The 26,705-nt window shown below is 41.1% G+C and overlaps 1 protein-coding gene across 1 annotated transcript; it reads right to left on the reverse strand.

The window, feature by feature from the left end:
- Positions 1–456: 456 nt before the first annotated feature.
- Positions 457–26,705, reverse strand: LOC109407909 (homeobox protein unplugged). The gene is made up of 3 exons (XM_019681089.3): positions 25,710–26,705; positions 1,268–1,524; positions 457–1,173 (listed from the first exon to the last, which is right to left on the reverse strand). Exons 1-3 carry the CDS (start codon positions 26,581–26,583, stop codon positions 871–873), a joined length of 1,434 nt encoding a protein of 477 aa, XP_019536634.2. The 5' UTR covers positions 26,584–26,705; the 3' UTR covers positions 457–870.

Here is a 26,705-nt window from a genome sequence, read left to right on the forward strand (position 1 = left end):
CTTCTAGAAGAATGTTTTATGCAATGCAAACATATATTGACACCAATCACCTATAGTACTGAATACTGATCAAATCACATTTAGGATTGTTTTTATGAGTTGGGCCATTTTACCATTTATCTTGGCGTTTTGGACTTGGTTCCCTTGCCCTTGAGTATGGTATTGTACAGCTGTTTTCTCCTGCTCGGGATGTGCGTGTACTGCTCATAACTGCATATTTGAAACGTTCGCATTTTGGTATAATCTGTCAAAAAGACATTTTAATCGTAAATACCTTGTTTACAGTAATGAACCGTATGCCATAAGATGTTTCAAATACTCGCTGAAAACGGGAAAACTTCATCGGGCTTCAAGTTTCTTCACAAACTTGTATCGAGAATAACATAGAATATACACATCCAATGGCTTTCTCTAATATTTGCTAAACGAAGACCAATCACCACAATTAGAATCGGATGTACCTTATTATTAAAAGTGCAACTTTTCCCCTCCCATGTCCACGCGATGCTCCCTTAGAACTAGATTAATCACTACATTACAGTGCATTCGATTCGTAGTCATACATATACACACAATTTGTATAATAATCATCGTCGAACTAACTCAAATTAAAGTACATCTCTTGCAGTTCACTCCCGTCCGTGGACTGTCCGTCACTCATGGCCTGAGAGCGTAAACGATTTGAAAAATAAATCCCCGCACTCGCTGACTAATTGGCCCTAATTCTACCCGCAGTGTGCCACCCGAGAGCTCAATGAAGAAATTGTGTGCCTCGCTCTTCCTCTCAATCAAGTTCCTAAAATTACCCTATCCTATAAAACAATCGCTATCACACAAATTGGTCGCACGCACTCCACCCATGTTCACCCCTCAAAACCCCCCGGCCCCTGACTTCGGTCCCAACTTACTCAGCCCGAACCGCTCGAAACTGCTCGGCTCCAAGCCCAGATCCTTGCGCAGTTCCGCCTTCGGACCGACCAGGTTCATCTTCTCCATCTGCTGGTGCTGAGATCGGATCGCGAACCGGTTCACGTGCACCGGAATAGGAACTACGATTTTGGTGCTGTTGGCGGTGGCCCCGTTGGATCCACCCCGGCCGCCAAGCCCGTGGGAGTTCAGGCCCGCTTTGACCCGTTTCCATTTGGCCCGCCGGTTCTGGAACCAGATTTTGACCTGTGGAAAGGAATGTAGATAGGAAATTGTATGAGTAAATTTGAAAACTCTCACACATAGATAATCGAAAGTTAGTTAGTTCAACCATTCTTACCTGAACTTCACTCAGCTTCAGCGTGGTCGCGATCTGGCTGCGCTCTGTCAGACTAAGGTATTTTTTGGCGTGAAATTCCCGTTCCAGCTCCAGGAGCTGTTCCGAGGTGAAGGCAGTTCGTCTCCGGCGAGATTTGGAACAGTTTTCGTTAGGTCCGTTGGCTCCCGTACCGTCATTGGGCGTTTTTGAGTGAGGTGTACCGTGTGGAGCAGATTCATCGTCGTCCGAACATGGTTCGGAATCGGTCTCATCCAGTTCTGATGGGTGGAAAAGATTGAAAAATGTCATGGTTTTAACACTCCAAATATCGTGATAGGAAAAAAAGTGAAACAAAAATTTCCACAGCTCGATCTCAGTCGCTTGTGAACCGATTTTCAGTTTTCTTTCAGGAATCTTTTACCCAACTTTTCTACTTTTATTTTACACAAAATTCATGTTTTATGGATGCTCATTTTTCATCCAGAATAGCGTAAGTTGGAATGGTTAGTATGTACCACATTCTTACGTTTTCAGTTTTCATCTAGATCTGCTGAAACTGATCTAGATAAGTTATACCCTTCAATACGACGCCCTAGTGTTCTCGATATGCATTCTAGAGAGTTGCAGTCCCCGGCAAAGCATTTCGGTTTGGTTTTGATCTAGATTTGCTAAAACTGATCTAGGTAAGTTTTGACTTCCAATACGGTGCCCTAGTGTTCTTCGTATACATCCTATGCAGAGATGGAATCCTCCTCAGAGCAAAACAAGAGAACAAAAAATCTGCACCACGCTCCCGCATCCAATGCCAGAGCGGCTTCTCTCGGTTTCTTTCACCTTCCTGCATGCAGCTTGTGACACCGAACCATGTGCGGATTTGTTTGCACAAAAAAGTGCTTTTGCTCAAAATTGAGGCACTTTGTGCACCGGGAGTTAAAATCAATAATTAACAAGCGTACAAGTATTTATATATGCAATTGTGTCATGCAATGCGAACGGAACGATCATACGGATCATACCGCGCAAAACGCCGGTGAAATTGTCGAACAACTTTGCGGGAGCCTCAAAAATGATGCACAAAAATGTTTCTCTATGAGCTGATTTTTGTAGTTCGACGTTTCTCTTTGTTTTCGCATGCATCCTCCTTGCGCTACGCTCCCGCACAAATGATAGCGGTGGGAGCGTACAAAGATAAGAGAACAAAAACATGCATTTGAGGCACATTGCGAGAGCAAATGACAAGCCTGATGGGGTTGAAGTCTTCAGCAAAGTGCTTTAGAATGGTTAGTACTACATTCTTACATCCTCGGTTTAGATCTAGATGTGCTAAAACTGATCTAGATAAGTTAAATATTTCAATACGACGCTCTAGTGTTCTCAATATGCATCCTAGAGGGTTTGAATCTTCGATAAAGTGCTTCGGATAAGTTGGTACTACGTTATTACGTCCTCGGTTTTGATCTAGATCTGCTGTAACTGATCTAGATAAGTTTTATCATTCAATACGGCGCTCTATTATTCTCGATATGCATCCTGGAGGGTTGGAGTCATCTGCAAAGTGCTTTGGATTGGTTAATACTACATTTTTACGTCTTTGTTTTGATCTAGATTTGCTTATACTGATCTAGATAAGTTTTGTCTTTCAATATGACGCTCAAATGTTCTTGGTAAGCATTTTATAGGTTAAAATCTTCGGCAAAGTGCTTTGGATTGTTGCAGTGCTTTTTTCGAGGATTTCCTCAGGATTTGTCCCAGAGACTCCCAAAGGAATTTAACCATAGATCATTTCAGGTATTTCTGCAGGAATTTCAGCAGGTATTTCTTGAGAGATTTTTTTCAGGAATTTACTTCAGATATTCCTTCAAGAATTCCGCTAGAGATTGTTCCAAAAGTTCCATCTGAAATTATTCGAAGTATTTATGGTGGAATTTCTTCCATGAATTATTTCAAAAATTTTAGCGGGATTATTCCTTCAAAATTTTGCACATATATATTCTCAAGAAAGTTAAAAGAAAATCGTGTTAAGTACTGTTTCTTTGAATTCCACTAAGAATTTGCATCCTTTGACAGATACGTCACAGAGAAACAGACGTCACATTCTCATCGCCCATCGATCACCTTTTTAACGGTTGATTCAAATATTCAGTAGTAGGTCGATTGGCCACCCGCGGTGCTGGTATCGTTGTTGCTCCTGTTTGACGTTTGCTCACTACTGCCATCTAGTGGCGGCCCAGCCAAACACAGTACATTTAGCATTGGGCGATTACGTTTTCGTGACGATTTTTTGAATGAAATTTGTTCTAAGTGTTACTTTTTTTTTTATCTGTATTAACGAGATTTTTAGCCCTAGGCTAGTTCATCTCGGGACCCACGCTTTACTTCCCTTCCGAAGGAAGAACTCACATTTTGCGAGTTTGTCGGGAGTGGGATTCGATCCCAGGTCCTCGGCGTGATAGTCAAGTGTTCTAACCATCACACCAGGTCCGCTCCTCTAAGTGTTACTTTTGTTTCTCTGTGGATACGTATTTCGACCTCAACTGTAAGGTCGTCTTCAGTGTCTTGTACTTGACATGACTACAAAACAGGACACTGAAGACGACCTTACGCCGGGGCCCGTGGCGTAGTGGCTACACGTTTGCTTCATAAGCAGATGGTCATGGGTTCCATCCCAGCCCCGGCACCTTTCGTCAGTTGCTCTTTCCCCCTGAGAGCAACTGACACTGACTCTCTTCTGAGCCCATGGCTCAAATGAACCCGGATACATGGACATCGGCGAACGGCAACCCATAATGGACCCCCAATCGGACTGGAAACAGGAACAACCAACAGCCACACATCAACATCCTCGTGCTCATCGTTCTACCATGATGGGATAGAAAGGAAAGCAGCGTAACGGCAACCAGTTCGATGTAGTACAATTAGAATAGAATACATTTAGGCGCTGTACAACGTGTATGTACAGCTTCCAATTGGAATCGCTCACGCAGTGCCCTAGTGGACAATAGAGCTGTAAATTAGGTTAAGTGATTGAAGAATAAAAAAAAGACGACCTTACAGTTGAGGGTGAAATACGTATCTGTCAAAGGATGCAAATTCTTAGTGGAATTCAAAGGAACAGTACTTAACACGATTTCCTTTTTACTTACAGATATTCCCCAAACAAGCCCAGGTTCATCATCATCATTCTCAAGAAGTCCATCCAAGAATTTCTTCTATAAAGACCGGTCCAGAAAGTATGGACACAGTAAGAAAATACTGGCATTTTGGAACTATTCATGCCTAGTTCTTTTTGGAAGCTACATCCTGTTGGTCAACCTATTTTCTCAGCATTCGTATAGCGGTTTTTGCGATTCCAATAGTTTGTTTGAAAATACATGAACTTTCAGCGGAACATCATCGAAAAAATGTGCACAAATGATGTACAGAGCTTGAAAGGTCGCTTAGCAAATGAGCAAAATATGATGGGAGTAAGTGAAAAAACCATGAAAGCAGCCATCAGCAAACACAGTGGAGATAACACGTTCAAGCATAGGCAAAAATTTGGTAAAAAATAGAGATCCTGTTAACACTCGTTTGAATAAACAAATAATGAAGGTATTTTAGTACAAGGAAAAACCTTCTAACTTACACAGAGCAGGGTGTGACCAAAAAAGTTACCATTTTGAATTCCAATGTTCATCGTGGCAAAGAACGTTTGAATTTTCTAACTTATAGTAAGCAGAAACAGCCTAAACGAAGCCTAAAACAAGAACCATCAATCAGGCCCAGACAACTGAAGACTAGGTGCGTCCATACTTTCTGGGGCAGTCTTTAATTCATTACAAAATTACAGCAGACATAGATTCCTTCAGATTTTTTCCCAGGGATTCCTACAGAAATTCTTCAAGGGATTCGTTCAGAATGCTTTCCTTGGATTTTCTAAGAAATTCACTGATACAGTAAGGACCCGATTTTGTCAGCCCCATTTAGCAACGAAATTTTTGCTCTCATTATCTTAGTGTCAAACTTTGGTCAATTCAATAAAGTTCATCATCAAACTACTGCTGTAAGCAAATCATAAAGGGATTAAAAATTTGAAAAACTGTTTAAATTTTTGAGGAGAGCAAAAATTGTGTTCCGGTAAGGGGCTGACAAAATCGGGTCGTTTATGTATATATAACATATGTTGCCCTTTACTGGCATTTACCAGATTTGCTGGTATGTCATAAACATACAAAAAAACTTATAGTTAGAAGACACAAAATGTTGCTAATTGACAAATTGAGAGATGAATTTTTGAAAAAAATCTCGTTCTGGTGGGATTCGAATCCACGACCCCGTATTCGCTAGACCGGTGCTTTAACCAACTACATAAGCCACAGAACAGGTAATAATTCTGCGGAATGAGCCATTTTACGAGACGTTTCGGATCAGCTGATCGCTCATTTCATGAATGAAAATTTGACAGGAGGTTGCGCCCAAGCCCGTGAGTGTTAATATCAATATCAACACTGTTGTCGTTTCGTAAAATAGACTATAGAAAGCCAAACTGAACCCGAGCCCTCACCATGAACATTCACTTTTTCAAGAACCATCTCTCTTTCGGCTTAGATGTCAATCCACAACAAACGAGGGTGTGACATTTTATTAATCACGGCAAAAAATGTAGTGGATTGGAAAATTGAGTGAACTAATGAAATCCCAGTGGTTCCGAAAACTGCGAACGGGACATGCGTATAACTTAGGAACCGGAAGTGTGAAGAAGCGGAGACAAAGATTTTCGGATTGTGCATTCCGAGGGTCATTACCACCAATGGATCAGGGGAACAAAAGTCAGTGGCTCCCAACTGAATAGTTACAGCCCACGTCAAACAAACCAAAAAGTCTCATGCCATGCGGATATTTTCGAACCTGGCTAATTGAGTTGATGTTGAAACCCGGTATCCTAGGCCATTTTGGAATTAAATATGGCGCTTGGGGTTTCTGGGACAATATAGGGACACTACTAAGGGTTTCCGCGATCCTCAAAAACGCCTCTGTAACGAAGTTTGAAATCAAATCCGCAGAAAATGCTGCTTTTTGGAATGCCTCCGAAATCTACCTTAAACCCCCAGAAACCCCATGTAACGCACCTCAGATCCTCCAAAACCCTCTAAAACGCCATGTAACGCCTCAGTAACGTTTCTGAAATCCTCCGAAAATGCTCTGAAGCTTCTTGGAATGCCTCCGAAATCCCCCTAAAACCCCCAGAAATCCCATGCAACGCACCTCAGACCCTCCGAAACCGAAGGCTAGTGATAAAAAGAATGATTATAGATTATTACCTTATCGTGAGAACAACAGAGATCGATAGTGCTATCACTTAAAAATATTACAGAGAGTATCAGAGAATTATTGAAATTGGGAGATAAATTACTTCTTAGCTCTAGGGTGGCTCCAACAGCCTCCATAACGTTTCTGAAATCCGCCGAAAATGCTCTGAAGCTTTTTGGAATGCCTCCAAAATCCCCATAAAACCCCCAGAAACCCCATGTAACGCACCTCAGACCTTTCGAAACCCCCGAAAACGCTATGTAACGCCTCCGTAACGTTTCTGAAATCCGCTAAAAATGCTCTGAAGCTTCTTGGAATGCCTCCGAAATCCACCTAAAACCCCCAGAAACCCCATGTAACGGACTTTATACCCTCCGAAACCCTAAAAAATGTCATGTAACGCCTCTGTAACGTTTCTGAAATCATCCGAAAATGCTCTGAACTTTCTTGGAATGCCTCTGAAATCCCCCTTAAACTCCCTCAGACCTCAAGTAACGCCCTTGACACCCTCTAGCACGAGTTATCCGCATTTTTCTTTCGCAGTTTTCGGAACCACTGGAACTCCAGCTCTACATTTCAAAACTGTCATTTCGTATTCCCATCATCTTGATTTGTGTTACAATCATGGTGCCCTATGGTGCCAACTGTTACATTTATGGTAGACGACATTCATGCATCGACGGCAGCATGAATGTAGTGTGTGACGGTAGTAGTCATGACGGTAAAAGCGTTGCGACGATAATGAAAAAAATGTACTATACGGTTCACTGCTAGGGATTCCTCTAGGTGTTTCTGCTGGAATTCCGCCAGAAATTTGCTTAGAATTTTTCAGGGATTTCTCCAACCATTCCTTCAGGTATTTCTCCGCTAAGTTCTCCAGGAATTCCATCAGGGATTCTTCTACGGATTCTTCCAGGAATTCCTCAGGGCTTTCTCCAGCGATTCCTACAAAAATTTCTCCCATAATTTATTAACCCTCTAATACCCAAATTTTTTATTTTGATCTAAATATCATTTTTCGTCATCTAAAATCGATTTAAACATGTTTTGGAAGATGATTCTTTTTAATTCTCGATTTCGTGAATTTCAGTTTTTGATTTTTCTAATTTTTATTTTTGAACATCCCCACACTTTTATATTTTTTCTGGAAGCCTATTTGGGGTATGGATTTTTTGAGATGAAAACATTTTGGGATTTTATGATAATTGTAGAAATATTATTGTTTTAATTTTTAATCACAGAAAATTATATTTTCCGTGTAATTTTAAGGAAAGTAATTTTAGAGTGTATTCGATTTCCTTAAGGTCAAACGTCTTGAAATCCCACTTCAACAGTGCACTAGAACTTCAGACGCACAAATCTCAAGATGCAAGCTTCAAACAAAAGTGCATTTCATTATTCTGTTCTTGCTCACTTGTTTTGTTTACGAAGTGATTTGTGCGTTCAAAGTCGTGAGTAGGTGTCAAAGTCGGCCATTGTGGCGGCCATTTTGGGATTCTTACAAGTCTGTCCTTTAACTATTAAACAAGTATAGAATGATTTGGGAAAAATTTTAAATATGTTATTTGTAGCGATTCAATACAAAATAAACAATGACTTCTAAAAGGTGACTAAAACATCAATTTTTCAATGATTTTAAAAAAATGTAAATACGCTTTAAAATACACCAAAAACCATTTTGAGATATACAGAACAGTCCTTAATATCAGCCAAAAATATAAAAAAATAGATTTTCTACGAAACAAAAATTACAAAAATGCTAAAACTATACCCCGTCTAAAGGCGGGATTGGGTATTAGAGGGTTAAGGAACTCCTCCAGGAATTCTTCGAGACATTCCTTCAGGATTCCATCCAGGAATTCCTACAAGAATTTTCCTTAGGAATTCCTTCAGAATTTTTCCAATAATTCCATTTGTGATTTCTTCAGTACTTCCAGGGATTTGTTCTGAAAATTCTCCTTAGATTCCTGCTAGGATTCCTCCAGAAATTCCTTCAGAAAATCCTACAGCAATTCCTCCAGGAATTTCACCAGGAAATCCTCTAGGATTTTTTCCAGACATTTATCCAAGAGTTGCTTCCCCAGATATTCCTCTAGCGATCTTTTCAAGGATGGCTTTAGAGTTTCCTCTAGGAGTTTCTCCAGTAATTCCTCCAGGCATACCTACAGAAATTCCTCCAGGAATTGCTTCATGGATTCTCCCAGGAATTCCTACAACAATTCGTCCAGGAACTCCTCCGGGAGTAAATGCTGGAATTCCTACAGAGATTCCTCCAAGAATTGCTTCAGGCATGTCTTCAGGCATTCCTCCAGACATTTCTGCGAGCATTCCTCCGATAATTCCTACAGACTGTCCTCCAGGAAGTCCGCCAGAGATTCTTCAAGAAATTGTTTTAAAGATTACTCCAGGAATTCTTCCAGGAATTTATCCAAGAATTCCTACAGTGGTTTGTCCAGGTATTCTTCCAGAAATTCCTCCAGGAATAGCTTCAGAAATTCCTTAAGGAATTTCTACAGTAACTCCTCTAGCAATTCCTCCAGCAATTCCTCCGACAATTCTTCCAAGAATTAATCCAGCAATTCCTCCAAAGATTTCTTCAGAAATTTCTCCAGGGATTCCTCCCAGAATTCCTCTAGAGATTTCTCAAGGGTTTCCTCTAAGGATTCCTCCAGGAATTTCTCCGGGATTGGAATCAGGAATTTATCCGGGGATTCAATCAGGAATTCTTCCAGAGAGTGCTCCTGGAATTCATCCAGGAATTTCTTCATGGATTCTTCCAGAAATTCCTTCAGGAAATCCTCCAGATATTCCTGCAGAAATTCTTACAGGGATTCTTTCAGGATTTTTTCCAGGAGTTTCTCCAGGGATTTCTCCTGGATTTCCTCCTGGGATATCTCCAGGAATTCCTTCAGAAATTCCTCTAGGCATTCCTCCAAAAATTCCTCCAGGAATTCCTCCTTGTATTCCTGAGTGTAGAATTAGCAAACGTTAAAATACACGTAAATAAAAACAAACAAAATCCTTGAAGTCCTCCACGAACTCCTCAAGGAATCCATCAATTCCTCTAGGGATTGCTCCGGAAATTCTTACATGGAATGCTCCAGAATTTTGTCTAGTGTTTCTTTCAGAAATTCTTCTCGGGATCTCTTTAAAAATGTATTCATAGATACCATACACTTAATAGTAGATACTCTATAATATCACGGTAAAAAGATAGATGCGATGCTGGATCCACGTTTACTAAAGACCGCCCCAGAAAGTATGGACGCATTTCAAAACTATTGACGACTACTTCTTTTTGAAGGCTTCTTCTTGTTGATCAGCTTATTTTCTCAGCATTAGTTCGATTCCAACGGTTTGTTCCAAAATACATGAACTTTCAGTGGAACGTCGTCAAAACATTGTGCACAAATGATAAATAGAGCTTGAAATGCCACCTAGGAAATGAGCAAAATTTGAAGGGGTTAAGCGAGAAAATCGTGCAAGCAACAATCGGGAAACACGGTAAGGATAACACGTTTGAGTATAATCAAAAATTGAGTCGAAAATAAAGGTCTTGCTAAACTTCATTTGGATAAACACATAATGCAGGCATTTGGGCACAAGGAAAAACCTTCTAAATTACACAAAGCGGGATATGACCAAAAAAGTTACAATTTCGAAATCCAATGTTAATCGTGACAAAGAACGTTTGAATCTTCGACCCTAAAGTAAGCAGAAACAGCCAATACAGAGCCCGAAACAAAAACCATCGATGAGAGCCATACAACTGAAGACTAGGTGCGTCCATACTTTCTGGGGCAGTCTATAGTACTATTACAAAAGATCAAATATCTCGAAAACACTAAAATATACCACCCCAAATTTTTAATAATATATTTGCCTAGTGTTGATGTGAATTTTCTGAAAATTTCACCTTGCGATTTTTTGCGCTTTGTGAAATATTATTTGAAAATAACAATTGTTTTTTTTTTTCAAGTTTTTAATTTTTTCTCCAATTTTTAATGTAAATATTCCACCAACTTCTGTCCAAAAATTATTGTTTGACACATCTACATTAAGAAATATTTAAAATTCACATGGTATCCAGTAAAAACGCCACATTAAGCTCAAAAAAACTTTTGACTCTTTAATTTTATTACTAAAATAACTTCAAAACAGTAGGCTGTAAAGTTTTGACGTCTAAGAAAGAATTGTTAATTTTGTCAAAATAAACAACTTTACCAAAGACGTGAAATTGCGATTCCGGTATGAGCTCCTGGAAAATTCTCGTAGTAGCTTCTGGAGGAATTACTCAAGGAACACCTAGGGAAATTTCTGTGGTAACTCCTGGAAGAATTCCCATGGGAACTCCCCGAGAAATTCCCATAGTAATAGCAGAAAAATTCTCGGAATATCTCCAGGAGGAATTCTCGGTGAACTCCTGGCCTGGAGGAATGCCCGTATCAACTAATCAAGGAAAATCGAAGGAACTTCTGGTAGTATTCCTGTAGGAATTACTGAAGGAATTCCAGTACTTACTCCTAAAGGAATTCCTCAGATAACTTCTGGAGGAATTTCTGTAGAAATTACTGTACAATTTTCCGTACTAACTGGAGAAATCTCCGTAGGAACTTCTGTGGAAAATCCAGTAGAACTTCGGGAGGACTTTCCGTATCAACTCCTCAAGGAATTCACGTATTCCGTAGGAACTGTGGCAGGAATTAGCGTATTCGAAAGATTTTAGTAGGAATTCCAGTTTCTGGAGAAATTCCAGTATTTAGTCCTGGTAAAATTCCCATGGGAACACGTGAAAAAATCCGTTCTGATAAACGTGAACAAACAAACGCAAATATGAGAACAAGTAAATATACACCGTGAACTGGAACTAGTTCCAGCTGTCAATATGGGCGTTCTAGAAACCGTGATATCTAGTTCACGGTGTACATTTCTTATTGTTGTTATCGTTGCTATGCATAGTTCCCGTTTGTTCCCGTTGCCGTGAGTTCACGTATATCGGAACGGATTTTTTTTTGCGTGAACTAATGGCTGGATTCCCGTAGAAACTCATAGAGGAATTTTCGTAGAAAGTGCTACAGGAATTCACGTAGAAACACCTGAAAAAAACCGCATTAGCTTCTTAAGGAATTCCAGTACAAACTTCTTGAAGGATTCCCGAAGAGCCACCTGGTGGGATTCTCATAGCAGGTACTCTAAGAGAATTTTCTCTATTTATCCTTCGATGAACTCTATTTATCCTTCGGGAATACCTGCGGGAAAGTCAATATTAACAATTGGAGAAATTTTCATATGTACCCCAAACTGGAACTCCTGGAGGTGTTCCAGTGTTAATCCTTGGAGGAATTCTCAGAGCAACTTAAGATAAAATTCCCGTATGAACTCAATCTTTCCAGGAGTTCTCATGAAAAGATTATCGTAGCATCTCCTGGTAGGACTTCTGTAGAAATGCGTAGGAACTTCCGTAAAAACTCTTGGTATTAATTCCTCGAGGAATTGCCGTAGGAACTCCTTTAGCACGAGAATTGCACATGAACTGTTATAACCTAGCAGTCGATCCGGCAGCACTGGACGCTGCCAACCGCAACGAGAGAAAACGAGCTACTTCCGTCGACGCTACGACTGCTCGGCGAACACGTCAGAACAAAAGAGCAACCACGAGAGCAACATCATTGCAATTAGCTCTCTATGAAAGTTAAAGTAAAATAAATAGTTTTATCATTTAAACTCGTAAAACGACTTTCGATTGTTTGTCGGTATTCGCGATCCGGATTATTGCGCGGTTGTAATATGAACTTCTGGAGAAATATTCGTATGGAGAAATTACACTGTTAACTCTTAGTGGAATAGGGTCTTTAAGTAGAATTCCCTTCTTGAATCCTTGAAAAATTATCATAGGATCAATTACAGTATTAACTCCTGTAGACATTTCTCTATTAAATCCTGCAGAAACCCTTAAAAACATTCCCGCAATGACTATTCTCAGGTGAAACTCCTGCAGAAATCCTAGGTAGAGCTCCTGAAGGAATCATTGGTAGGTTTTTACGCAACCGGAGATTGGCAGATTCTAATACAATGCGGTTTGAAACATATACAAATATTGTATTAAGGCTTTGCAAATTCAAAAATTGGTAGGTGGCAGTATACCAAAAATTGTATTGGCTTCTGGAAAAGGAAAATTTCGCATGTGTGCGTGTGCTCTGTCGCATTGGTTTCTCTTTATTTGTTCTATTTTTAGACTGGTCATGGCAGCAGCGGCGGCATCAATTACCAAAACATGTTTAAAAAGAAATACGGGCGGCAGCGGGAATCGAACCGAGACACTATAATGGTGTTTCACAGTACCCTGCGCTCTAACCAGCACGACTACAACTGCACATGGATTGACGAGAGGCTGAAAGCCATCATTAACAACACAAACGTGGCTTGCTGATGGAAGTGATACAGCCACCACACTGCACAATGGGCCCAGAGCCGTATTTACGAAGACAAAACTGTTTAAGTTTTTAGACACATATTGTGTTTTAGAAAGTTTCTTTTTAATTGTTGATCCTTCTCCCCATTATTGTTATGTCAATCATCTGGTTACACTGATCCAAAAATCTGCTCTCTAATAATTTTATTTACGATTCCATGATGGATGGTGATGGATCGTTTAATTGGAAATTCCACCAATAAGCTGCGCCAGAGATCAAGCAAATTTTAAATTTCATATATCTCAGGATTTTCACCACTTAGAAATTTGGAGTCTCGGCAATGTTATTCAGTTAATCAAGAGCTTACAGTTAATGGTCCACTTGTTTCGAAATTTCATCACTAAATGGCACAAGTTACACATTTGCAAAATCATTCAAATGATTGATTTTTTTCGTGAAGTAATCAACAAGCTGTAAATTTTGTTTTCTTTGAACATGTCTTAGTCAAGTCAAAGGTTTTTCAAAGAGCTATGCATTAGTCATAATTGTGCGACATTTCATTTCATTCGGTTCACTTAATCCAGAGATATAGCAATTTTACGAAGAACACTCAAATATGAAACATTTTACTAGAGTTGCTCCAGCTTCATGTAAAGTTATCCAATACAGTCCAAATTTGTACCGTTTATAGCTAACTAGTTGTGCAACTGGCAGGTACAATTTGAGAATATTTGGTTTACCTTAGAAAACAATACAGCTTGCTGAATATATACAAAATATTAAATAAAAGTTGGATGCTTCAATTTATTTGCAACTAGCGCCGCCTACTGACAGAACCTTGAACCAATCGGCTAATCAACTGAGAGGCCTTAACCAAGCTAACAACATCTTCGAAGACATCAACTTTCTAAGTGATCAGAGTCCTGAGATATATGGAACATAAGATTTGTATGCTCACTAGCGCCGCCTTGTAGTGGAATTTTGAAACAAACGGTCCATTATTTGTTAGTTCTTGACCAGCCAAATAATATTGCCGAAGACACCAACTCTCCAAGTAATTAGGATCATGAGATATTTGGTATAAACATTTCATCAGTGTTACGTCTGTTTGTCTCTGACATGACAGATATCACAGACAGCAAGACGTAGCACTTGCAAAATTTCCATACCGTATATCTTAGCACCATGATCACTTAAATATTCGGTGTATTTGGCAAAGTTGTTAGGTCAGCCAAGGTCTTACTTTTGATGGGCCGTTTGATTCAAAATTCCACCACTAGGTAGCGCGATATATTCCATATATCTCAGGACTCTGATCACTTAGAAAGTTGGTTTCTTCGGCAATGTTGTTTAGTTTATTAAGGCCTTTCAGTTGATTAGCTGATTGGTTCAAGATTCTGCCAGTAGACGGCGCTGGTTGCAAATTAGTAGAAGCATGCAACTTTACTTATTATCTCGAAAATATTCAGCAAGCTGTAAGTTTTTATAAAGTGTAGGGAAAATTCTCAAATTTTATCTGCTAGTTGCACAACTAATTAGCTATGAATGATACAAATTTGAGCTCGATTGGATAGTTTTACATGAAGTTAGAGCGACTCTAGTAAAATGTTTCATATTTGAGTGTTCTTCGTTAAACTGATATATCTCATGATTAAGTGAACCGAATGAAATGAAATTTTGCACATTTATGACTAATATATAGCTCATTGAAAAACCATTGACTTGGCTTAAATACGTTAAAAGAAAACAAAATTACAGCTTTTAGATTACGAAAAAAAACCGTTCATTTGCATAATTTTTTAAATGTGTAACTAGCGCTTTCTAGTGGCGAAATTTCGAAACAAGTGGACTATTAACTGTAAGCCCTTGACCTACCAAACAACATTGTCGAAGACACCAACTTTGTAAGTGACCAGAGTTCTGAAATATATGAAATTTAAAATTTGCTTGATCTCTAGCGCCGCCTAGTGTATATACAAAAGCATGCCAAGTTTGACAAATTGCCTAAAACATTTTTAGCAAGTTGTTACCTTTGATGAAGTACACCAAAACTATTCAAATTTTAATTACTTGTTCCTCAACGAGTTAGATATAATTGGTACAAATTTGGTCTTGATTGATTAACTCTACACGAAATTAGAGCCCTTCTAGTAGAATACCTATTATTTGACTTCCGTTTATCAAATTACTGTACCTTAGGATTAAGCGAACCAAATTAAATTTAATTTTGAAAGTTTATGATCAATGTATTGGTCTTCATGTACAGTTGGACTCGACTAAAGTATGTCCAAAGGGAAAAGAAGTTGCAACTTATTGAATACTTTTCAAAAAGTTCTAATCATTTGAATGTTTTTTTTTGCAAATTTGCTACAACTTTGTAGAACATTTTGAAATTGTATAGAGAATAATTAATCAGCAGATTTTTAGATGAGCCACACTCGAGTGACCGTACTCATTTCACAATAATACAAAAAAAATGACAGAACTTGGCAGAAACATTTTTGTCTTCGTAAATACGACTCTAAACCCATTGTGCACTGAAAAGCCCGCATCCCAAGCCGCATCCAGCAGTGTGCTGTTTACTATAGTACATACTATAGTTTCCTATAGTGGAAAATTCCTAGTAGACAATAGGGTACTGCATGGAATCCTCTCCATCTCTTTCACTCTTACAGAAATCTTGTAAACAACAAGGCCAAGAAACGTCAATATCCCATACAAATTCAAAACAGTGCGGTGCCCTATAGGACGCGAAGCTCAGTAGCGAAGCGAAAGTTATTTTTAGAACTTGATGATTTTGTGGCTATATCGGTCTCTTTCTACTCATAGTATAAGGGAGTAGAGATCAAAGTGGATAATGAAATGATAGATATGATAGAATTCGCTAGGTAGCGAACAAGTGTGAAAATTTTATAGAAGGTGAAATTAGGCAAGTAGGCAATGTATTGAACGAATACATCGAATGCGTGAAACTTCTGCCGTGCGACCTGTGCTTTTAAACAGATCGGCTTGGTTGGTAGTTCATACCACCTTACCAAGACTGGCAAAAGTTTCAGGCACCCGACTGCCTAATGTATTGTTCTGTTTTCATCACAAATTCTATCGATCGGTAGCATTCGTTATTTTTAGAAACAACCCGGTTCAACTTCTCGGGTTTGAATAGCGGTGTTTGTGTGTAGTGGTATGGAACCTGTGGAACCGTGTAGCGCATCTTAATACAACGAATAGATTATGATTTAACACATTTTCTGTATGTTTTCAATACATTAATTGGTAGAAAAGGCATATCTCAATTTTTGGTAGCTTTCTTGTTTTGCGTGTAGAACTCCTGGAGCCGCCGTTCAGTGTAGAAAGATTTTTCGGAAGAGCTCTTGAATTTAGTTTATTTTTGGCGTTCTAAATGTTTAGAACTGTTATATCTTTGAACCAAAAACAATTGATCACCGCCGAAAACGACCTAAATGCAAAACAGTAGACGTTCGATAACTGCAATATGTTTACGATTCACTTAGCGAACAAAATTCAACAACTGCAACGTCAAACAGGCGTCAACATTGACGTTAAATGAACGTAAAATTCATTCGACTGTTCATTTGGGCTAACATGGCGCACCGTTTTGACGGATAGCGGTGCGAAAACTGCAAATTTGTTGCACTTACCGGACTTACAGTTAAAAAGCATTGCAGTTAAACCGTTTGCACCGACCGAACGTCTGTAGTGAAAAAGATTGAAATTGTTAAAAAGCCAATATTTTGAAAGGACAATACTAAGTTTCCCGGGATTGATGATTGTGTCGCAATAGAAATTCATATAGTTCGTCATGAATAAATTAGTAGCAAATTAAACTTCATCATGATAATACTGACAAAATGTCCAAATCTGATCAAAATTTACATTGCAACATATCGTCCTCACTGTGTAACACTCCCCCCACAACCGTCCATAGAACACATCATACGCAACGAGCACATCCAGAAGCGTGTCAAGTGCTATTAATCTTCATAAACTTCCCGTCAGTGGGCACGTCAAATTAATTTGCGAGAGGAAAAACGCATAATTTCCGACCATTATTGTCACTTTACTCCCTACTTGATGTTTATCTTCTAAAGCTGTTTTGGAACCTACGCAAACGGCCGTCGTCGTCGCCGGAGTCGAAAAAACAGTCCGTCCGTCCGTAGGTACGTCCGCAATCATTTTTCCCCTTCTTGTTAATTCAATTGACTCGAAACTAAATAAACGCTCCGGTCCTACTCCGTACGTACAACAAAGAGTCATTGCTCGGTTGCAAATTGAAAGCAACCGCAAATCACTAGGGAATCCAGCATCGTTTTAACATTTTCAGCATAACGCAAATCTGCAGGAAATCTATCTCAATGTGACAGCATCACCACAGGAAACAGAGGGCGGTAACGGTTCGCAAAGCAAGCTGACGAAATTTTGAAAGTGTAAGTTTTATATGATGGGTAAGACGATTATTAAATCATACTATAGTCAGGGTGGAAGGGCTACAAAACGGTGAGTCGATAAGGAGAAGCGTCCAACATAGCTCTGGTCCTCACAAGTTCCTACCTCATGCTTCCACGGGTCAAGCGATGACAAAGACCGCCAGCTAAGAGTTGTGTGCTTAGCTGGTAGTGCAGCCTGGGCACTGTTATCCTTCTGACTTCAGCTAGATTGAGGAGGTACGACCCGAGCGTCTGTTCACCAAGGAGGTGCGGCTCAAACAGCGTCTGTTCTGGCATCCAGCGGCTGAGTAAGAAACGCTGCACCACGCCCAGCTAGATCCAAGGTGGTAGCCCCATCAGCGTGGTCGTCCCAGTGTTGGCTGGGACGTTAAACAGAACTGGTACGATGGCCCTCCGGCGAGACAGGAGTGTTGGCGTAGGCCCAATAAGCCACCCGTAAAAATCCCCATTGCGAATAACATAGGAGAAAATACGACTCGATACAATCGGCAAAGACCCACGCGACGAAATAAGGACTACGATTGGAAACTTGGAACATGGAATGAAGCACATTCGGTGTAGTACTAGATTTGTAGTAATGAGTTGAATTTTAGTATGGTGAGAAGGTCAATTCTCCGTTTCTGTAAAGAAATGGTGCAAAAAGCGTGGGAATTATGATTCCTTGTCTAATTTGATGCTGTTTGAGCAAAACTTTGGGCAACAGTGTTGTTGTTTTCTCCATTTCTTGCAACATAAACAACATAGTTACCCAAAGTTTTGCTCAAACAGCATCAAATTAGGCAAGGAATCATAATACCCACGCTTTTTGCACCATTTCATTGCAGAAACGGAGAATTGACCTTCTCACCATTACTAAAATTCAGCTCATTACTACAAATCTAGTACTACACTGAACATGAACGTGCCCCATTGCAAGTCACTAGGTTTCGCAGGATGTGACAGGATAATCTACGACGAACTACATCCCCGCAACTTCGACATCGTGGCGTCGCAGGAGCTTTGTTGGACGGGACAGAAAGTGTGGAAAAGCGGGCATCGAGCGACTACCTTCAACCAAAGCTGTGGCACCACAAATGAACTGGGAACAGGATTTATAGTGTTGGGCAAGATGCGACAACGTGTGATCGGTTGGCAGCCGATCAACGCAAGGATGTGCATGTTAAGAGTTAAGGGCCGTTTCTTCAACTACAGCATCATCAACGTCCACTGCCCACACGAAGGGAGACCTGATGACGAGAAAAAAGCGTTCTACGCGCAGTTAGAGCAAACATACGATGGTTGCTCGCCGCGTGACGTGAAAATCGTTGTCGGCGACATGAACGCGCAGGTACGAAGGGAGGAAATGTACAGACCGGAAATCGGGCGAAACAGCCTGCACGCCGTATCGAATGATAACGGCCAGCTATGCGTAAACTTTGCAGCCTCCCGTGGTATGGTAGTCCGAAGCACCTTCTTCCCCCGCAAAGATATCCACAAAGCCACCTGGAGACCACCAAACAGAAAACCAGTCGACCACGTTCTAATCGACGGTAAATTCTTCGCGAATATAACCAATGTCCGCACATACCGCAGTGCGAATATAGATTCGGATCACTACTTAGTCGCTGTAAGCATGCGCTCAAAACTTTCAACAGTTATCACCACGCGTCGAAGCCGAACGCCGCGGTTCAACATCGAGCAGCTGTGTAACATATGTAGAAGTGGCTCAAGACTATAGTATACGCGTATACGCGCAGCAGTTAGCAGTGACCCTACCAACAGAAGAGCAGCTTGGCGCAGCTACACTTGAAGATGGCTGGAAGGACATCCGATCCGCCATAGGTAGTGCCTCGGCTACAGCACTAGGCTTCGCGGCTCCGAATCACAGAAACGACTGGTACGACGGCGAATGTGAACCGTTGAAAAACGAGAAGAATGCAGCATGTGCGAGAATGCTGCAACACCGTACGAGAGCGAATGAGGCACGTTACAGACAGGTGCGGAATAGGCAGAACTCAGTCTTCCGGATGAAGAAGCGCCAGCAGGAAGAACGAGATCCTGGAATTTGTTGTAATCGATGGTGGTTTTTACCCAGTGCGTCTTTTTAGGCCGAAGGTTTTTAATTGTACCAAATGCAAGCAGTTTAGTCACAGTAGTGCTAGCTTTTGCGACAACAAGCCCCGTTGTGGAAAATGCAACCAGGCTCATTTAGAGGACTCTTGCACACAGGAAGCGGAAAAATGTAGCTACTGTGGCGGAGATCCACATGACTTGCGTGAATGCCCGGCTTACAAAAGACGCATTCAAACTGAGAGTCGCTCTATTGTAAGGCGTTCCAAGCAGACCTATGCGGAGATGGTGAAATCTTTTAAAACACCAGATTCCGTGTCTGAATTAGCTGTCCCAGTTGAAAATCCCTATCAGGAGTTGTCTTCCGATGATCAGGACGATGGCGGAACTGATGAGGGTGGATCTCTTTCGGAGGTACACGCACCTGGGAAAACGATTGGAAACTTGGAACATGGAATTGCAAGTCACTAGGTTTCGCAGGATGTGACAGGATAATCTACGACGAACTACATCCCCGCAACTTCGACATCGTGGCGTTGCAGGAACTTTGTTGGACTGGACAGAAAGTGTGGAAAAGCGGGCATCGAGCGGCTACCTTCTACCAAAGCTGTGGCACCACCAATGAACTGGGAACAGGATTTATAGTGTTGGGCAAGATGCGACAACGTGTGATCGGGTGGCAGCCGATCAACGCAAGGATGTGCATGTTGAGAGTTAAGGGCCGTTTCTTCAACTACAGCATCATCAACGTCCACTGCCCACACGAAGGGAGACCCGATGACGAGAAAGAAGCGTTCTACGCGCAGTTAGAGCAAACATACGATGGTTGCTCGCCGCGTGACGTGAAAATCGTTGTCGGCGACATGAACGCGCAGGTAGGAAGGGAGAAAATGTACAGACCGGTAATCGGGCGAAACAGCCTGCACGCCGTATCGAATGATAACGGCCAGCGATGCGTAAACTTTGCAGCCTCCCGTGGTATGGTAGTCCGAAGCACCTTCTTCCCCCGCAAAGATATCCACAAAGCCACCTGGAGATCACCCGACCATCAAACAGAAAACCAAATCGACCACGTTCTAATCGACGGTAAATTCTTCTCAGATATAACCAACGTCCGCACATACCGCAGTGCGAATATAGATTCGGATCACTACTTAGTCGCTGTATGCATGCGCTCAAAACTTTCGACAGTTATCACCACGCGTCGAAGTCGAACGCCGCGGCTCAACATCGAGCAACTTCGTAACGTAGAAGTGGCTCAAGACTACGCGCAGCAGTTAGCAGTGGCCCTACCAACGGAAGAGCAGCTTGGCGCAGCTACACTTGAAGATGGCTGGAGGGACATCCGATCCGCCATAGGTAGTACCTCGGCTACAGCACTAGGCTTCGCGACTCCGAATCACAGAAACGACTGGTACGACGGCGAATGTGAACAGTTGAAAAACGAGAAGAATGCAGCATGGGCGAGAATGCTGCAACACCGTACGAGAGCGAATGAAGCACGTTACAGACAGGCGCGGAACAGGCAGAACTCAGTCTTCCGGATGAAGAAGCGCCAGAGATAATAATAAAGAGATCGCGAAGCGTTGGAAGAGCTGTACCGCGCTAAGGACACACGAAAGTTCTACGAGAAGCTGAACCGCTCGCGCAGAGGCTTTTTGCCACAAGCCGACATGTGCCGATATGATCACGGGAATATTCTCACGAGCGAGCGTGAGGTGGTCGATAGGTGACGGCAGCATTACGATGAGCACCTCAATGACCGAAGGTGGCGTGGTAACAGATCTAGGAGAACGTGCGCAGGACGAAAGATTTCCAGCCCCAAACCTTCAAGAGATTGAGGAAGAGATCAGCCGGTTGAAAAACAACAAAACTGCTGGAGTAGATAAACTACCAAGCGAGCTTCTAAAATACGGTGGAGAAGCACTGGTGAGAGCACTACACTGGGTCATTACCAAGATTTGGGAGGAGGAAGTATTACCGGAGGAATGGACGGAAGGTATCGTGTGTCCCATCTCCAAAAAGGGCGATAAGTTGGGTTGCGGGAACTATCGCGCGATCACACTACTGAGTGCTGCCTACAAGATACTCTCTCAAATGTTATGCCGCCATTCTACCAGCGATTGCAAGAGAGTTCGTGGGGCAATATCAGGCTGGCTTCATAGGTGAGCTCGCTACAACGGACCAGATGTTCACCATCCGCCAGGTGTTGCAAAAATGCCGTGAATACAAAGTGCCCACACATCACTTGTTCATCGATTCTAAATCGGCGTGTATACAATGGATCGAGACCACACTCTTAAAAAATTAGGAATTTACACGTGACGTAAACCATAAACGTACGTGAACATTTCATGACTGAATGGCAAATTTGACTCAACTTTAGAGTGAGACCGGCGCTTTATTATTATAATAATAATAAAGCCACAGAACAGGTAACGATTATGCGGAATAGAAATGAAGTTAATGGGCACAAACGTGAGTCTGTTAATGAGACAAACTTTTTCAACTTATGACAACAATGCAAAAAAGTTTGTTTTCCCATACAAAATTCCATACAAATTTCAATGGATCACTAAAATAACTAAAACGGCCGCTATGAAATGAACAGATAGCGCCACCGTAGTCTTCTGTGTTTGACGTAACTCGACTGCTGTCACTGTGTTACCGTCCATATACGGTGGTGCTTTTGTTTGGATGCGGTGAGTAGCGGAAAGGACGGCTTCAATGATCCATTGCAATGCGCAAAGTGTGGACGCAACCGATGGTGCTCAAATTTCGCACAGATACTCAGGACCCGAAACGGAACCAAAAAAGCTTTGATCTGAGAAAACGGTTTCGATGACCCACGCTAATGTTCATAGCCATCGCTAGAAACAGAAACGAAATAAAAATCGTTTCCCTCCCTTCCAACTTCCACTCACAGCACACTGTATAAATGCCTACAAGTTCCCGAGCAGAAGGGCATACCATACAAATACCATGTGAAGAGCAACATGTGCTCTAATACCTAAAATTATTATTGCTGCGTTATTGTATGAAATGTTATGAGAACATCACAATAACAGTTGGGGGTATTTGAGCAGAGTTTGGTATTGATGTAGTATTTGTTAGTTTGGCAGTGAAAATAACCGAAGAACAAGATTTGCTATTACATCATGAAGTCATCGAACATATGAAACATTTAATAACAAGAAATGTTATAAGTTTGTTATTCAATAACTTTGGAATAACAAATACAGCAATTGAAATTTTAGGTATGCATTCATTATTGAAATAACAAGACTTGTTATTTTCTAGGTGTTATTTATACAAAATTTTGGTATTCGTTTTTGTTATTTTGCCTCTTATTACCACCTAATGAAGGGCATATCAAGGTATGGTAGTATTTAAGATAAATACCTTGATATGTTATTCATTTGTTATTTTCTTCTGCTCGGGTTATGCAACCAAAGCGTGCTGTGCCGCTTGAACTTATTCACCTTATTCACCACACAATGTATCACCTTACGAACACTATAAATAACCCCCTATCCATGGATCGCATCACCGACACAACGGTGACTCCCAGATCTCCCATTCTTTCCGTCTAACAAATACCCCAGTTCGTGCTGGCTGTGGGGATGCAGAGGTGATCTCGGTCTTTAATAGCCAACAACCAGTACACTCTAACATTCCTTTCCCTTCCCAACTGACTATAAGGACGTGGCCGGCGCCGTTATTGATCCAAAATGTATGAGCTGCTTAAATTGCACTTTGAGAATAAGTGGAGTGTCCCAGCCCTTATTCATTTGGATCTCAGTGCAATTGGGTTTTTAAATTAAGAATAATATATTGATTTTTTGATTTTATTCGAAACAGCACCTTTTTTTAAGCCAGTATGATTTTTTTCAGATTTTTAAAACTTTATTTTGATACCTAAATTCAATTACAAAAAGATTTTTTGAAATCACCTTTTGACAGCTGGGCAACTGCTCGACAGCTCCGCCCAGTACGAAATGCGACGAGGGGTGATTCGACAAATCGCTCCCATACAAACTTTAAATCGATTTTTAAATAGGTTCCCGGGCACCAAAATTCATGAAAATTTGGATTTCGGCTCAGTTTGGCATGTAGATTGTGAATATGGAATTATCTCAACGCCACTAAAGAAGCCAATTGGAACCAGTTCAGATCAATCACGGAGGAGCAACCATTGACATGTATAGTCAGATTTGATCGTTGATCGTTGATCGTGAGCATTACCAAATGAGTTAGAAGACTGCTAAGTGATAGAACTTTCAGAAGTGTCAGAATTTTTGTCCTCTGTTTATTTGAAAGCAGATAGTCATACAAAAATGCAAGATATGGTCAAACAATAGGCTTATTTCATTCAATCTGAAGAAATATATTATAAATGAGTCTTAGTTTTGAACCACATTCATTTTTAACATGATTTATTTGAAAAGAACGTCTAAATTATGAAACAATCAGCTCATGCTAGAAATTTGAATACTTTTGGTGCCATTTCTTGAAATGTGATCCGTCCAATGTATGTTATTTCAGCCAGAATACAATCTAGAAGATATTGGGAGCTATTAGAAGACGTAATAGTAGTAAACGCTGTGATTTATGCAAGTGAAACCATCATATTTCATCAAAACAATATTTAAATACGTGATTTTTTTATGGTTTACGTTATTTTTTTTTCTGTTAAAAACATTGTTTTCCGTAAATTTTCAACCTGCACTCGTCATGAAACTTTCATTAGATTCTTTTGAAACATTTCCAATAAAAATAACTACATCAAACCTCAATTTGGAAAAAATTTCAATAATCAAACATATTTATATGAGATGCATGTAAAATTAATATGGCAACACTTCCGAAAACGATCAAATCTGCATTAACATGTCTAAAGGGTCTAACTCGTTTTGTAAACAAACATTGTTTCTGTCGCTTTAGGGCTCATCTCGATCCACCCACGCATTTGGGGGCCGTTATCAGAAAGATCTAACTTTGCTCTTTCTGATAACGGCCCCCAGATGCGTGGGTGGATCAAGATGAGCCCTACAGCGACAGAAACAATGTTTGTTTACAAAACGAGTTAGACCCTTTAGACATGTTAATGCAGAAATTCATGATTTACAAGCCGATCTATAATGCAGGTAACAATACAAAATGATTTTGTTGGATATTATTCGAAATTTGTTAGTTTTTTTTATTATGGAATTCTAAAAATTGTACAATTCGGCTAAACGAATGTCTAGGCAAAAAAAATACATTTGAAGGGTTTTTACCCTCGGTTTTGTTTCAGTGCATATGTAAGTGTGATGTATCACATTTTTTTAAAACAGTACTAGATATACTATCACTACGATAAAAAAAGTTTTATCATATACCGCATTTAGTTCACTACTGGACTGCGAACTGCGACTTTATAAGTGCGAAAACGTAAATAAAAGTGCGCGATTGCATCAAATCAGGTTGATGTCTTCGGCGCACTATTTCTTCAATCTATGGAGAACAAGTGCTCTGAAGACACCGAGTTGATTTGATGCAATCGCGCACTTTTATTAGCGTTTTCGCACTCGTGAAAACTAGTGCGATAGTCCAGTGGTGAACTAAATGCGCTATAAAATCTATTGTATGAGTTTTTTGACACTTTTTTGAAAATTTTATGGCCTCGGCTAAACGAATGTCTTTCACTGTTTAAATGACATGACAAAACATCAGTTTCCCTCGATTGAACATTTTCAAAATTTCAGAGGAGATATGTACTACAACAGCATATCTTTCGAAAGACGAGTGCCATTTTGTTGGACATTTTTATTTGTCAATAACGATTTCTGGCACACCGTGATTACTTTACAAGAGAATAATTGAGATAATCAGTCTCTTATGGTCCGTCCCGAAAGGGATGTAGCGATATTCGACCCTTAAATTGTATTACTTAATACTTACTGCTGATTTTGTTGAAATTCTTTAGTTTTTTTTTCCAATTTGTTATAACGATGTCCAGTCCATACATGTGATAAAATGACCCCGTTTTGCGGTAGGTCTGCATTAAATTAAAACATTACATTCAGTAATGCATCTGTCACTTCACCTAAACTAGTTTCAATTTCAGCATATGATTAGAAGATGATTGGCAGTTTTGACCCTATTCCAAACCGTAAATCCTTTTATCTCTAACAACCCACAGGAACAACTCAATTCAAAATTGCAACCTCATTCCCCACCGATATCCTTTCCCTATATTCTTACCGTTGCCTTTTCCGCACCCTGTCGGCGATAGCGACAAGCTGATATCGTCACTGTACGACCCGTCATCATTGCTATCCGCTCCGCCATCAGCAACCCCCACCGCCACCGGCCGCTCATCCTCATCCCGATCAATGTTCAGGTACGACTGCCTCGAATCCGTGTCCTGCAGCTCCAGGCTACTATGATTGACAACTGCCGGCGAAGACGCCGCCGCCAAGTCACTACTAAAATTCCTTAGAAATATTCTCCCACCGATGTTCGCACCACTGTAATTGCTATGATTTATCTTATCACTACCACTTGAAGCACTTTCACCGAAATCCGTCGGATTATAGAAGGACCTTCGAGCACTGTTTGCAAAATATTGCGCTGCCACTTCGAGATTCGGCGCAGCCCCTGCGTACGTCGCCCCTGGAAACGTCTTGAAGGCGTTCACTTCGATTGACGATTTATCACTTTGATCGGGCACATCGTCCCCGCTGCCAGACCCATCTATCGGCGCACCTGGCACTGATTTATGGACACGTTTGTCACCCCCAACTCCACCCACGCCACTGGCAGCACTGGAAAACAGTTGCGATAGTTTCTCGTTGGCCGCCGGCGATAGGTATCCCACCCACGGATTGTACAGCGGGAAGTTCGTGAACGATAGCATGGCTGCCGCATTGTATCCAGCGGCCGCGTTGACCAGGTACGACCCAGTGGAATCCGACGACGGTCCCAATCGCGGACGAACCGACCCCGGTGGGCTTCCACCCCGGCGGTGCTCCGTCCCGATAAGGTTCTCGATGGTAAACGAAGAACTCGGAAGACGCGACAGCTTCAAGCGATCTTCCGGAGGCGTCGCTTGAATCAGCTCGGTCGCTTTATCCATGTCGCTGAGTTTCCGCGATAGGGCATGAAGGCGTACTAGAGCAACTGTGCCAGTGTCCGACGGAGTCGCGCGTACTAACAACTACGGCGGCGAAACGTGACTTCATCGATCGGGGGACACTT

The sequence above is a fragment of the Aedes albopictus genome, chromosome 2 (assembly GCF_035046485.1).
Source record: "Aedes albopictus strain Foshan chromosome 2, AalbF5, whole genome shotgun sequence".
Taxonomy (NCBI): domain Eukaryota; kingdom Metazoa; phylum Arthropoda; class Insecta; order Diptera; family Culicidae; genus Aedes; species Aedes albopictus.